The 11,372-nt window shown below is 49.9% G+C and overlaps 1 protein-coding gene across 3 annotated transcripts in view; it reads right to left on the bottom strand.

Moving 5' to 3' along the window:
* Positions 1-3,858: 3,858 nt before the first annotated feature.
* The window catches only part of cul9 (cullin 9), a 28,719-nt gene continuing 21,205 nt past the window's right edge, over positions 3,859-11,372 (bottom strand). For all 3 annotated transcript variants that reach the window (XM_026191039.1, XM_026191040.1, XM_026191041.1), the window contains 16 exons: positions 11,213-11,358; positions 10,985-11,111; positions 10,701-10,906; positions 10,365-10,621; positions 8,507-8,624; positions 8,164-8,412; positions 7,933-8,073; positions 7,696-7,860; positions 7,065-7,228; positions 6,881-6,974; positions 6,722-6,796; positions 6,333-6,443; positions 6,129-6,246; positions 5,915-6,048; positions 5,205-5,296; positions 3,859-5,115 (listed from right to left, as the gene is read on the bottom strand). In XM_026191039.1, the coding sequence (XP_026046824.1) occupies positions 4,893-5,115; positions 5,205-5,296; positions 5,915-6,048; positions 6,129-6,246; positions 6,333-6,443; positions 6,722-6,796; positions 6,881-6,974; positions 7,065-7,228; positions 7,696-7,860; positions 7,933-8,073; positions 8,164-8,412; positions 8,507-8,624; positions 10,365-10,621; positions 10,701-10,906; positions 10,985-11,111; positions 11,213-11,358 (2,420 nt within the window). In that variant the 3' untranslated portion in view covers positions 3,859-4,892. The remainder of the gene's footprint in view (positions 5,116-5,204; positions 5,297-5,914; positions 6,049-6,128; positions 6,247-6,332; positions 6,444-6,721; positions 6,797-6,880; positions 6,975-7,064; positions 7,229-7,695; positions 7,861-7,932; positions 8,074-8,163; positions 8,413-8,506; positions 8,625-10,364; positions 10,622-10,700; positions 10,907-10,984; positions 11,112-11,212; positions 11,359-11,372) is intronic.

Raw genomic sequence — 11,372 nt, 5'->3', positions numbered from 1 at the left:
GTGAAACAATCACAGCCGAACTTCAGGCTTCCTCCGCTGCTCTGCGCTCCAACTGACCGCGGGACATTTTACCGCCCCCTACTGCCAGGAGGACGAAACTTCAACTACTGCTTCTGCTGCTGTCGGAAAAATCCCCGTTTGTCCTTCATGTATGTATCAATTTATAATTGATTAGAATAAGATCCCCTCCAAAGTATTCTTATTTATCAGATCCCAGAGCACCTTCTGCGATGATTTCTTCATGCAGACTTTGTGCTCCAAGCTGTTTTACCCTGCGAGGTTTCAGTCATGGCCTCATAAAATAAACAAATCAAACCAATATCCAACTTCCTTTTATCTGAAACATTTTTGAATAAATCAGAAAATTCAGACTGAATTTAAAAACAAATGAAGAGTTTCTTGTAAATCTAATGGTACTAAGGTGGCTACATGCACTGGTTTAATTTTCACTGATGCAGCAGATCTATTTTGAAAAGCAAGCTCAGTCCCTGCAGCTTTCAGTCATCTCAACTTTCAATAAGCATGAAAAGTCATTAAACTGGGACAGAAAATGACTGTAGAAGGATTTTTAAACACTTTCAATGTTGTTAAAGATGTTGACTGGCCGAGAATGTTATTTAAGGACCAGAGAAAGTCTTAGAGATGTACAATAGTTTGATTGGCCAATCACAGACAAACTGAGGCCTGCGGCTCCTTGGACACGCTCTCAATTTAACAGATACAGAATATTAAGAAATTATGTTAGTAAATTAAATCTGAAACATTTTTGCAAGAGTGATTAAATAAGTAATGTATATTTAAAGTGTCTTTTAAAGGCATTAATAAAACACAGTCATATGACCACAATCAAGTAAAACAACAAACATGAACTCAGAAACCTTATTCAAATTCAAATTTTATTTGTCACACACACAACCATACACAGTATGACATGAGGTCACCTATGACCTGTCAAAGGTGTACCCTGCTTCTCGTCCTATGGTCGCTGGGATAGGTTCCAGTTCCCCCCCCTCCAAACTGTGACAAGGATAAGCAGAAGAGAATGGATGGAGACTGGGTCAGATATTTCAAAGAGTGAAGCCAATATTCAGAGCATTAGCCTTTACAGTGGACGAGAAAAGACCTCAGATATTCTGGACAATAATTACAGACTGTGTTTTCTGCGTTAAGCTTCAAAAATCTGGAAATCCAGACATCCTGATCATGTGGTTTCATTTGTGGATTAACATTTGATGATTAAAGTTATTGAAGGCTGAGCTAAGGTCCAGCAAAAGAAGGACTGAGGAGACACCCTGCAAAAGGTTGTTTGTGACTTTAACTAGAGCTCTTCAGTTTAATGCAACTTTGTAAAGGCAGATTGAGAGTTATCAAGAATGTTGTGCTTCTCCAACTTTCCTAAATTGTGTCTCAACAAGCTTTTCTTATATTTTAGCCATCAAAGGTTTTGAAATAGGTGTATAATTTGTGTGAAGTGCCAGGTCCAGGTTTGACTTCTTCTGCAGTGGTTTGTATCATATCTTCTGCTCTTGCTCTTGACGAAGGCGGTCGCACTTTTCTCCTCCTCCTCTCCCTTAGCTTCCCTGCTTAGCCTCTTGTGTCCTTGTCTAGTCTCGTGTTTTTTGTATTACTTTTCCCTGGAACACTCTCACAGTCTGTTCTCTAAAACCTAAAAGAAGAATTATGGGTTGGATCAACTGTCTCTGAATGCAATTGACACCCCTTCTCAACGTGAAGTTTGGGCTCGGGTGAGCCTGACTGCTGAAGATATCTAACTATTCGGAACCATGGTAACAGGGTTCTGGCTGATCGGAGCTGGCTTGGCCCTGACTTATCGGAGAATTAAGGAAGCGGAACCGGCTGTTCAAACCCCCACAAGGCTGCCCGCTGGGATTGAAATGATGGGAGAGGCGTGAGTTTCTCAAAATGGGCTCATTGAGTCAGCACGGAGAAGATCTTGGAGCTTACGGCTGCCGTGAACACTCAGAATAACATCTCTGAGCGCAGACTGGATGACATCTCGGGGAGGCTCACTGCCGTGAGTTCTCAGAATCGGCTCCTTGAGCACAAGAAATGACAACATCACAGAACGCAAGTATGGCGAAGCTCGCGGCGCTCCAACGGGAGATAGGGAGACCAGTGTCGGACTGTAGAACTGCTTTGAAATTCATATGAGTTGTTCGCACTAAAGTAAAAAGCACCATCACTTCATGCAGAGACCCTCTCAGCGCCAGCTGCGGTCTCAAGGCTGGAGCTGAACAACAACACCCTGATAACGACTGTGTTTAGTCTGTTCCTTCCCATTCCATGCAAGGCCACCTGGGTTGGCTGGAAGACTGTTTACTTAGCCTGGCAGGGAGGAGGACACTGTCTCAGCTGAACTCTGGACACACACACACACACACACTGATATGCACACACTCATCCTCCCTCCCTTTCCAAACGCCTTCGATGCTTGTGCCCTCCTGGGAACACGGCAGGTCTGAGCCTGCGCTGGAATGGTAGCGCTGGGCAGGATGGCTGCTGTGTTTGCTTCGGATGACTCCTCACCCCCCACCCGACCCTGTGGCTTGTCATGTGTTCCATAATGTTGTGCTGTGGACATTTATCTGCTTTTTGTGTAGAGGAGTTTTTTTGTTTCCTGTTCTCATGCTGTCCTCCCAGGAGCCCAGCATGAGGTCTCTTTTTTTTCCTCTTGTACTTTCCTATTGTAGTGTACATTTCAGTGTTTTCTTTCTGTAACGCTACCGATCTCCGACCTGTATCCCCATGTGATGTCTGTGTAAGGTGTGTGTGTGTGTGTGTGGGGGGGGGGGGTCCTATTTCACTGCAGAGCAACCTGCACGTGGTGAATAAAGCCTTGATTGATTGATATCGGACTCCAGTTTGTGCATGTAAATGGAGAGTCCTCTTCACACACTGAGGTTAATTATGGAGTTCCACAGGGTTCAGTGCTAGGACCAATTCTGTTTACATTATACATGCTTCCCTTAGGCAGCATCATTAGAAGACATAGCATACATTTACACTGCTATGCAGATGACACCCAGCTCTATCTGTCCATGAAGCCAGATAACACACACCAATGAGTTAAACTGCAGGAAGGTCTTAAAGACGTAAAGACCTGGATGGCCGCTAACTTTCTGCTTCTTAATTCAGATCAAACTGAGGTTATTGTACTCGGCCCTGAAAAGCTTACAAATATGGTATCTAAGCAGATTCTTACTCTGGATGGCATTACCTTGGCCTCCAGTAACGCTGTGAGGAACCTTGGAGTCATGTTTGACCAGGACATGTCCTTCAACGCACATATTAAACAAATATGTAAGACTGCGTTCTTCCATTTGTGCAACATCTCTAAAGTTAGAAATATCCTGTCTCAGAGTGACGCTGAAAAACTAGTTCATGCATTTATTACTTTAGTAACGTTCCACGAAACAGACTTATGTAAGTTTTCCTCCGTTCTCATATATTAGGGTGCAAATACAGCAGAATTGCTGATGGGTACAAAACAAGAATGGAACAAAAAATAATTACAGAATAACAGTGGGAGTGCCAAGTATCCTAACCCTCTCTCTCACCTTGTACCGCGCCCCAGGAAACTGGGATGTGGATCTTGTGGTTAGTGGACGACCTGAGGAAGTCACGACCTCACAGGTGAAACCTGTATCATGAGATTTTACTCTTACATTCTCTCTGCGTGATGTGGGAGGATCCTTGGTGTCCTCACAACACTAAAGACTGACAAGCTTTGAGGTTAAAGTACAACTGCCTGAATCTCCCCCATCCCCCCCCCCCCCAAAAAAAAAAAATACACTGAAGACACAGTTGGCATGTAATCTAATTACATTTGAAAGTAACTGAAGAGTAGCAGAAAAAGCTTTTATTTAGTTTTGCTAGCGGAAGTCGCTCGACTCCAATAAAGAAACCAGAAAAGCATCTCAGAACATCAATAATATGAATATAAGATCTCTCAAAATTACAGCAAAACTGGAGCTCAGGCGACATCCCAGAATCCCGCAGGGCAGGAAGTCGTCCAACAGCGTCAAACGGAGCAGGGGACAGTCTTTGCTTAGCAAATGAGAAGCGATCGCTCGTTTATTGCAGTGATACATTAGAGATCAGTTCTGCTCGACCCATCAGAACCATCAGCATCGATTTTTTCAGATGCATAGAAACCGCAGACTCTCAGAACACATAAAAACCTCCAAACACGGAGACAGGAAGTGAGTTTCTTCACTCACTAACGAAGGCAATGTCCGTCAAACGCAGAACCGAAGGCAGAACGCGATGAGGAGGACGAGCGAGAGCCGGACCGGCAGTCCGACTCCGGGGCGCCGTCCGGTTTCTCACCTTTACTCCTCAGGAAAACAAACATATGATTCAGGTGCGGAAGCAGGACCGAGGCCGGCCGGAAAACAAACCAAAATCAGAGCCGGAAGCTCCAATCAGAAGTCGTAAAAATATCACGTGAACTATTTTTCTGAAGGGAGGAGAAAAAGGAAAACCAGCGTGAACTGGTTTAAACTGGTTTAAGTCAGCACAAGTTAAACTGGGGTTAACCAAATTAAAACAAAGACCTTTGAACTAATCCAAACGGGCTCGTTCTAGTTTTAAAGAGCGAACAAACAGGAAGTGGTCACGTCAGGACGTAAAAATCTTTTTTTTAAACTCAGAGCTCGTTCCTGATTTTGACCCTCGCCTGCTTCCGTACTCTGAATGCAAATACAGGAAGTGAGATACAGAAGTGAGAAAGCGGGTGAAGCTGTGTTCGAGATGAAGGAGGACGTCTGTCCCAGCGCCCTCGCAGACATCCTGAGGTGGCGTTGGATGGCGGTGCAGAGGGTGCGGGGTCACGGCAGCACCTGGGTCGCCCTCAGGCTCTTAAACCCGAGTCAGTCGAAGGGGCTGAAGTCCCTCTCCAGGTTCTCGGACTCGTCGTCGTCGGAGAAGAAGTCGTCCTCGTCGATGTCGTCCTCGTCGTAGTCCTCGTGCCACTCTGGGACGTACTCTTCATCGTACTCGTCATCGTCATCCTCTGCTTCGTCGCCGCCCTCCTCGCCCGTGTAGTTGTTGTTGTCAGAGTCTCCGGAGTGGGACGCCCGGTCCGACTTGGACCTGCGTGAGAGAGAGAGAGCGCGTCAGTGTGTGCACATGCTCAGTACGCACCTTCAACCTCGCTTTACGTTGCAGGAGGCGTTACTCACACTTTGTTGGCGTCGGCGTGGTTGGACAGGTTGGAGGACTGAGTGGACTCTGGTTCCTGGCTGCCCTTGGACTGGTATCCAACACGGAAGTCCTGGAGACAGAAACAGGAAGCAGTGCAGCGATGACATCACAGAACATCCCATCGCATTTTGTCAGGAGGTCAGAGCAGCGCCCTCTGAAGAAACAGCTAAAGAAGCTTTTATTTTGATAGGTTTTATCGTTGACTGAGGCTGCTGACTAATGTGGTCGTGACACGACAGCGCGTGGAGGCGGAGCTCGCCGTCACAGCTCTGACAGTAAACGCTGTCCATGGTTTACGGGCCGTGTATTTTCTGAGAGTAGTGAACGCGTCTGCCTCAGAAATAAAAAGTTCAGAGTGAAGCGACTTTGCCTGCGCCGTTCTTCACATGTAAACGCCACCGCAGGAAGTGTCAACAAATCTGCAGCACCAAACACGCTGAGCCACCGCCGTGGCGAGATCTTTTTAAAGCGTTGGATTTAATGTCAAAGACTGAAAACGTGCAGAGCTAACTTTTTACAGCGTGCATGGATTTTCACTCCGCCCCCTGCAGGATCATCTAAGCCTGTCAGAGGAATCGGCTCCGTGATGTGGGCTGAGGCGCATTCCCAGTTCTGTCATCAGAGCCGTAACGCTCGTCGGCTCACCAGCTCGGTCTCACATAGACCGAACTGGTTCTGGAGCGAGTACCTGGGTGGAGTGCTGGAGGATGGCGAGGAGGCGCTCCTGGATGCGGCGGATCAGCTCGAGTCCAGTGTTCAGGTGTTCGGGTTTCAGCAGCCGCACGCACGAGGCCAGGTCAGTGCACTGCAGCAAAGTCTCCTCTGAGGAGAGAAAACCAGCAGACACACCAGTGAGACCAGTTCACACAGGCCTGACGAGGATCAGAGGATGGGAGCCTCACCCAGCAGGATCTGCAGAGCGTTGGTATGCAAGTCCAGAGCCTCGGTCTGCTGCTCCATCACGTCCATCTTCTCCGTCTCCTGGTTGTAGTAGCTGTACACGCAGGAGTAGGCCAGCACCTGCAGACAGAGCGGAGGGCACGGTAAGGACACGCTCCGACCTCAGCGGGAGCGGCTGAGGAGGAGGAAGACGACGGGGACGATACCTTCCGAGCCTGAGCGAGGACTTTACAGGCGTCGATGACGAAGGTCAGAGACTTCATCTGCAGAGCCTCATTGATGGACGACACTTTGTTCTCCAGGTTGATGGCAAAGTCCTGCAGACACACACACAGACACCACCCGGTCTGTCAGCTACGTCACTGTGTGATTAAATACAGCGGCAGCCTTAGCCTGGAGCTATCCACAGTATTTTCAGACCCCCGACCCCTGAGCTGGGCCGGGGGTTTCAGCAGATGCAGGTGTGGGGTTCATTTGAAGCGCCTACATCACCTTGAGTTATCGCATTGACAAATTTATACTTATGTGCTCTTTGTACTGACTGCACGGCCTGTAGCGGGCCACAGCGGTGCTCTTTGATGGTCTGTAGTCATACCTTGGCCTGATGGTGGAAGGTGCATCTCTCGTTGTAATCCTGGAACTTCTTCTCCTGCCGCGCCGCTTTACTCACCTGCAGACAGATAACACCTTTAACACACCGTTTGCTGTTCTGATTGGCTGACTTGTGTAGTCACATGACAGCATGTGGACCAACCATGGCAGAGCAGTTGTAGTAATCTTTGTGTGTTGGTTTCCATGGTTTCAGGCAGCGCCAGCAGAAGCCATGGTTACATTTGGCACAGGTCATACTGAGGAGAGAGGTCATCGACATCACCGTTACCAGCACGTCTGTGCGCGTGCGTGTCTGTGTGTGTGTGTGTGTCTGTGTGCGTTCGTACTGCAGGCAGCCTTCGTTCTTCTCGATCTGAGCCTGGCAGCTTGGGCAGCGTTTGGAGATTAGCTTGGCGAGGTGTTTGCTCTGAGCCTCCATGCTCATCCCTTCGTAGTAACCGCCGTCGTCCATCCACTGGGACATGTGACTGCAGCTCGCTGGGTAGTGTGCCTGCAGGAGGGGTGGGGGGAGCGGTCGCATGTTTACATACCTGGCCTTTAAACGGTTTAACGCAGCAGCGGTCACCCGAAACCCAGGTGCTGCGACTACAACACACAGACTGTATAGAGAAGATGGACATGCACCCACTGGTTTCTGTGCTTCGTTTGGTGCGATGAGCAAGAAGGTCACCTGACTATGGAGCCGCTCACTCATTGGCTAACGGGATTTGACTGACAAAGCATCTGCCAACAAGGATGCTCTGCATAATCTTCATGTTTTATTCAGTTAGACCTGGAAGGACCAGATCAGGTGACCAGGAGACTTTAGCCAATCAGACGTCAGGGGAGTTGCCCCCTGCTTGACACTAGGCAGAATGCAGGTTTAGGTAATCTTTTTATCCATCTGTGGTAAAACAAGGTTCCCGTGGGAACTACAGCTTCACCTATAAACTGAAAGCATGTAAGGTGACCTCTGACCTCAGGGAAGTTGCAGCTGAAGCAGGAGGACCAGCAGCACTTTGAGCAGGTCGCCATGCTGCCCGTGTTCTCCTTGCAGAGGATCTGATCGCAGCCCTGAGGGTTGGTGCACCACGTCAGGTTGGAGCAGCACTCCACGTAGCCTCTCAGCAGGGCATTCTCATACTGCGGAGAAGGAGGAGCTTAACACCCATAGACGGGACAGGCAAACCTGAGGGTGGTCAGGTTGTGTGTTACCTTGGCGATGGTGTCCTTGTCAGTGAGGACGCTGAGGAAGAACTGGGAGGTGGGCTGAGCCTGGCAGTCTGTGATTGGACAGTTGCAGTTCATGATCAGGTTCTGCTCGATCCTCGCCGTCAGGTACTCCTGCCAGCACGACTGCACGACACACACACACACACACACACACACACAGTCAGACTCACGCCACGCCCACGGCAAACATCAAGAACTGAGAGCGGCGCTGACCCTGCAGCAGTAGTGCATGCAGCTCAGCGAAGGCACCAGCTCCATGCCGCAGCTCCACGGGCTCAGGCACACTGGGCAGGTGGAGGCGGGGCTCGGCGGCGTCTGAGGGTTCAGGAACTTGAGTCCGGCAGCCACGATGATGGCGTCAGGGTCGTCGGTGTACCGCTGCACCACCAAGTCCACGTTCCACTTACAGTGAATGAGGAGGTGCTCGGCCCGGTCCAGGTCCAGACTCAGCGTCCCCGCAACCTGAGAGGACAGAGAGGTCATCTAACGCACCTGAGGGGGTGGAGACTACGCCTCATGAACCTCTGACCTCACATACGCCTATGCAGCATCTCACCTGTTGAACCGTCCTCTGCATCAGTTGACGAACTTCATCCTGCGTCATCGTGCGACCCATCGAGAAAAGAACGGTATCAAGAACGCCATCCTCGAACTGCCGCGGCACAGGCACCAGACTGCAACACACAAACACCTGAAACACTCACACGCTGCAGGAGGACTCTTTGATAATCAATGAATACGATTATTTTTTAGTTAATGTATCAGTTTAAGACTCTCCAAACTGGTGCTTTTACTTTGAAAACTCACCTGGTTTAATACAGGTAACACTGACTCACTGCCCCCTCCTGTGGCACACAGTGGTATTGCACCTCGCTCACATCGGTGTTTAACATTCAATCTTAGTTCAGTTTTTATTTCACAGTGAAGAAAACTGGGAGTCATTTCGTTGAATGACTAACAAACGTAAGAACCAAAACGCCTCCAGCTCCAGACCATTTAACAGATGGCACCGAGACAGCGCCCCCTGCAGACCAGTCAAACTTACACTGTTTAAAAAAGTAAAGGCGTTTGTGAAGGTTTACGTTCTTTTGAAAGTCTCCGTCTCTGATGGCTCCCTTGTAAAGAGTACGACTGTTTGTGTAACCTGTGCTGGGACAGGAGTGTGCGCCTCCACCGACTGCATGGCAGTGAGTGTAATACCTGTAATCAGCATGTGCGCTCCTCACACTCATTATTCAGTTTCTGGTCCTGACATGTTTTGTCTCATTGTTATCACCCTCACCGACTCTCATAGTCAGAGGAACGTGGAAATGACCCACGGTCTGACAGCAGCAGCGTCTGTCCATCGTTTCATTCTGCCGCCTCTCTCATTCGCGGCGCTGTCAACCGTAAGGGCCGGACCGGAACACGTGCAGCTGATAAACAGCTGAAACCAGCCGCTGCAGGAGAGCAGCTCAGGTCCTGATACCCTCACAGTTTAACGTGGACGTGAAGCGCTACACGCAAAGCCTCATTTACCCCACGGAGCCCCGCCCTCAGACACTGACGCAGGTGCAACTGTCTGTGAACCTGGGTTGAAGAAATAACAGCTTCAAGACAAAGCTTAAAAGGTTTGACATCATAATGTGCCAACCACACAACGTCATGCGCCAACCTGACAGAAGATGGCTCTACGCCTGTTTTTAAACCCAGGTTCACAGCCAGCGTTACAGCTGTGAGAGCCTGAGGGCTCCGTGGGCCTGCGTGTAGCGTTTCACGTCCTCTTTAATCCAACGATGACTTGTACGCACAGAGACGAGCTCTGAAGAATCACTGCAGCTCAGTTTGATCCTCATCAGTTTATTTGTCAAAGGTTTGCTCGTCAATCAGCATTTTAAATCAGAACAAACAAAATCAGCGTTTAAACTTCATTTTCTTCTTCTCCTTAAAGTCGAGTTCGGCTTCGGTGTGATGTGAACAGATGTCAAAGATGTCAAAGGTCAAACAATATTTACAACATCATGTCTGATCTGTTTCAGCAGCTTCGTTTCACAGACGTCCGATTTCTGATCGATCGGCCGATCAGATAAACGTCGAGCCGATCAAAATCAATCGAAATTTACAGCCCATTCGAGTCTGTGGCCTCGTTTGAGGCTGGCAGACCGCCGCAGGCCCCAGCACCGCCCTTTTCTACAACTGCATTCCTATTGGATGATAATAAAGACAAAGTGCTATTAAACAAAAAAAAAAAAAAAAAAAAAAAAAACAAAAGCTGACGTGAGTGAATAAAATAAAGTCAAAGAAGAAGAAATGAGAATTCTTCTGGTTCAGAAACGCCGTCTGTAAAACAAAGCGCTCTCCTGGCTAAGCAGGGCGTGGCTTAGCTGAGACTGACAGACTGAACCCACGTGTGAAGTCAGAGGTCGCGGTCACACCTGATGTCGGCCCGGCTGTTGGAGGTGGCGTCCTTCCCGATGTCGGCCCGGCTGAAGGAGAACTGGGCCTGGCCCTTCTGCGGCGTGGACGGGTCCTCGGGGACGAACTCCACAATGTGCGGGTTCTCGTCGTTGCGGCGGATGCAGCCCTTGCTGATGACGTGCATGATGCAGGACAGGACATCGCTGGTGCTGCAGCTGAAACGGCCCGAGCCCGGCGAGCGCGACGCCTCCTGCTTCTGACACGAGTCCAGCACCTGAAAGAGAGCGGCGCAGGTCAGAGCCTTGACATGCCACCACGGGCTTTTATTTTGAAGGAGGCAGGCAACCTCTGACCTTGAAGACGAGGTTGTCAATATGCATCTCCTTCTCCTGCTTCATGATGTGGACGATCAGGCAGTAGATGTAGTTCCTCTTCCTCTCCAGTGTGCCCGCCGCGTCCTCGTCCACGTTCAGATACGTCTGTTTGGGCAGCAGCCACACGGACGCCGGCGCGCCCTCCTGGCTGCGAGACGCCACCTGCTCGTTCAGCTGCAGCACACCTGATGCAAAGAGATGCAAAGTCAGAAAAGACGGACAGCGGTGCTGACACACGTGTGCGTTTGTGAGGCGGGTCTGACCTCGGGTGGGGTCGTCTGGGTGGCTGCAGGTCAGCGGCCCGCCCTCGCCAATGAGAGGCAGCAGAGCGTGCAGCAGCACGGTGGCGGAGAGGCCGCTTGCCTGCAGCAGAGCGTCAACTCGAACCTCCTGCAGACGCACAGAAACACAAACATCACACGTACATCAAACTACGCACTCACTCCTCCAATGCCACAAACGCGGCGGGCAGCGAGACCACGAGGACCTACCTGCTGGCTGTTGAACTGCAGCAGCACGAACATCTGCAGCGTAGAGACGTGCAGCGTCCAGCCGCCGAACTGCAGCTCGGCATGCCCGAGCCACGTCCACTGCAGCCGCCGAGGCTTGGAGTGGCACAGACCGTATATGGACTGACCTGCAGACAGGAAG

This window comes from Astatotilapia calliptera, chromosome 13 (genome assembly GCF_900246225.1).
Source record: "Astatotilapia calliptera chromosome 13, fAstCal1.2, whole genome shotgun sequence".
Classification (NCBI taxonomy): domain Eukaryota; kingdom Metazoa; phylum Chordata; class Actinopteri; order Cichliformes; family Cichlidae; genus Astatotilapia; species Astatotilapia calliptera.
The sequence above is the reverse complement of the archived record's forward strand: the minus strand, read 5'-3'. Positions and strand labels throughout refer to the sequence as shown.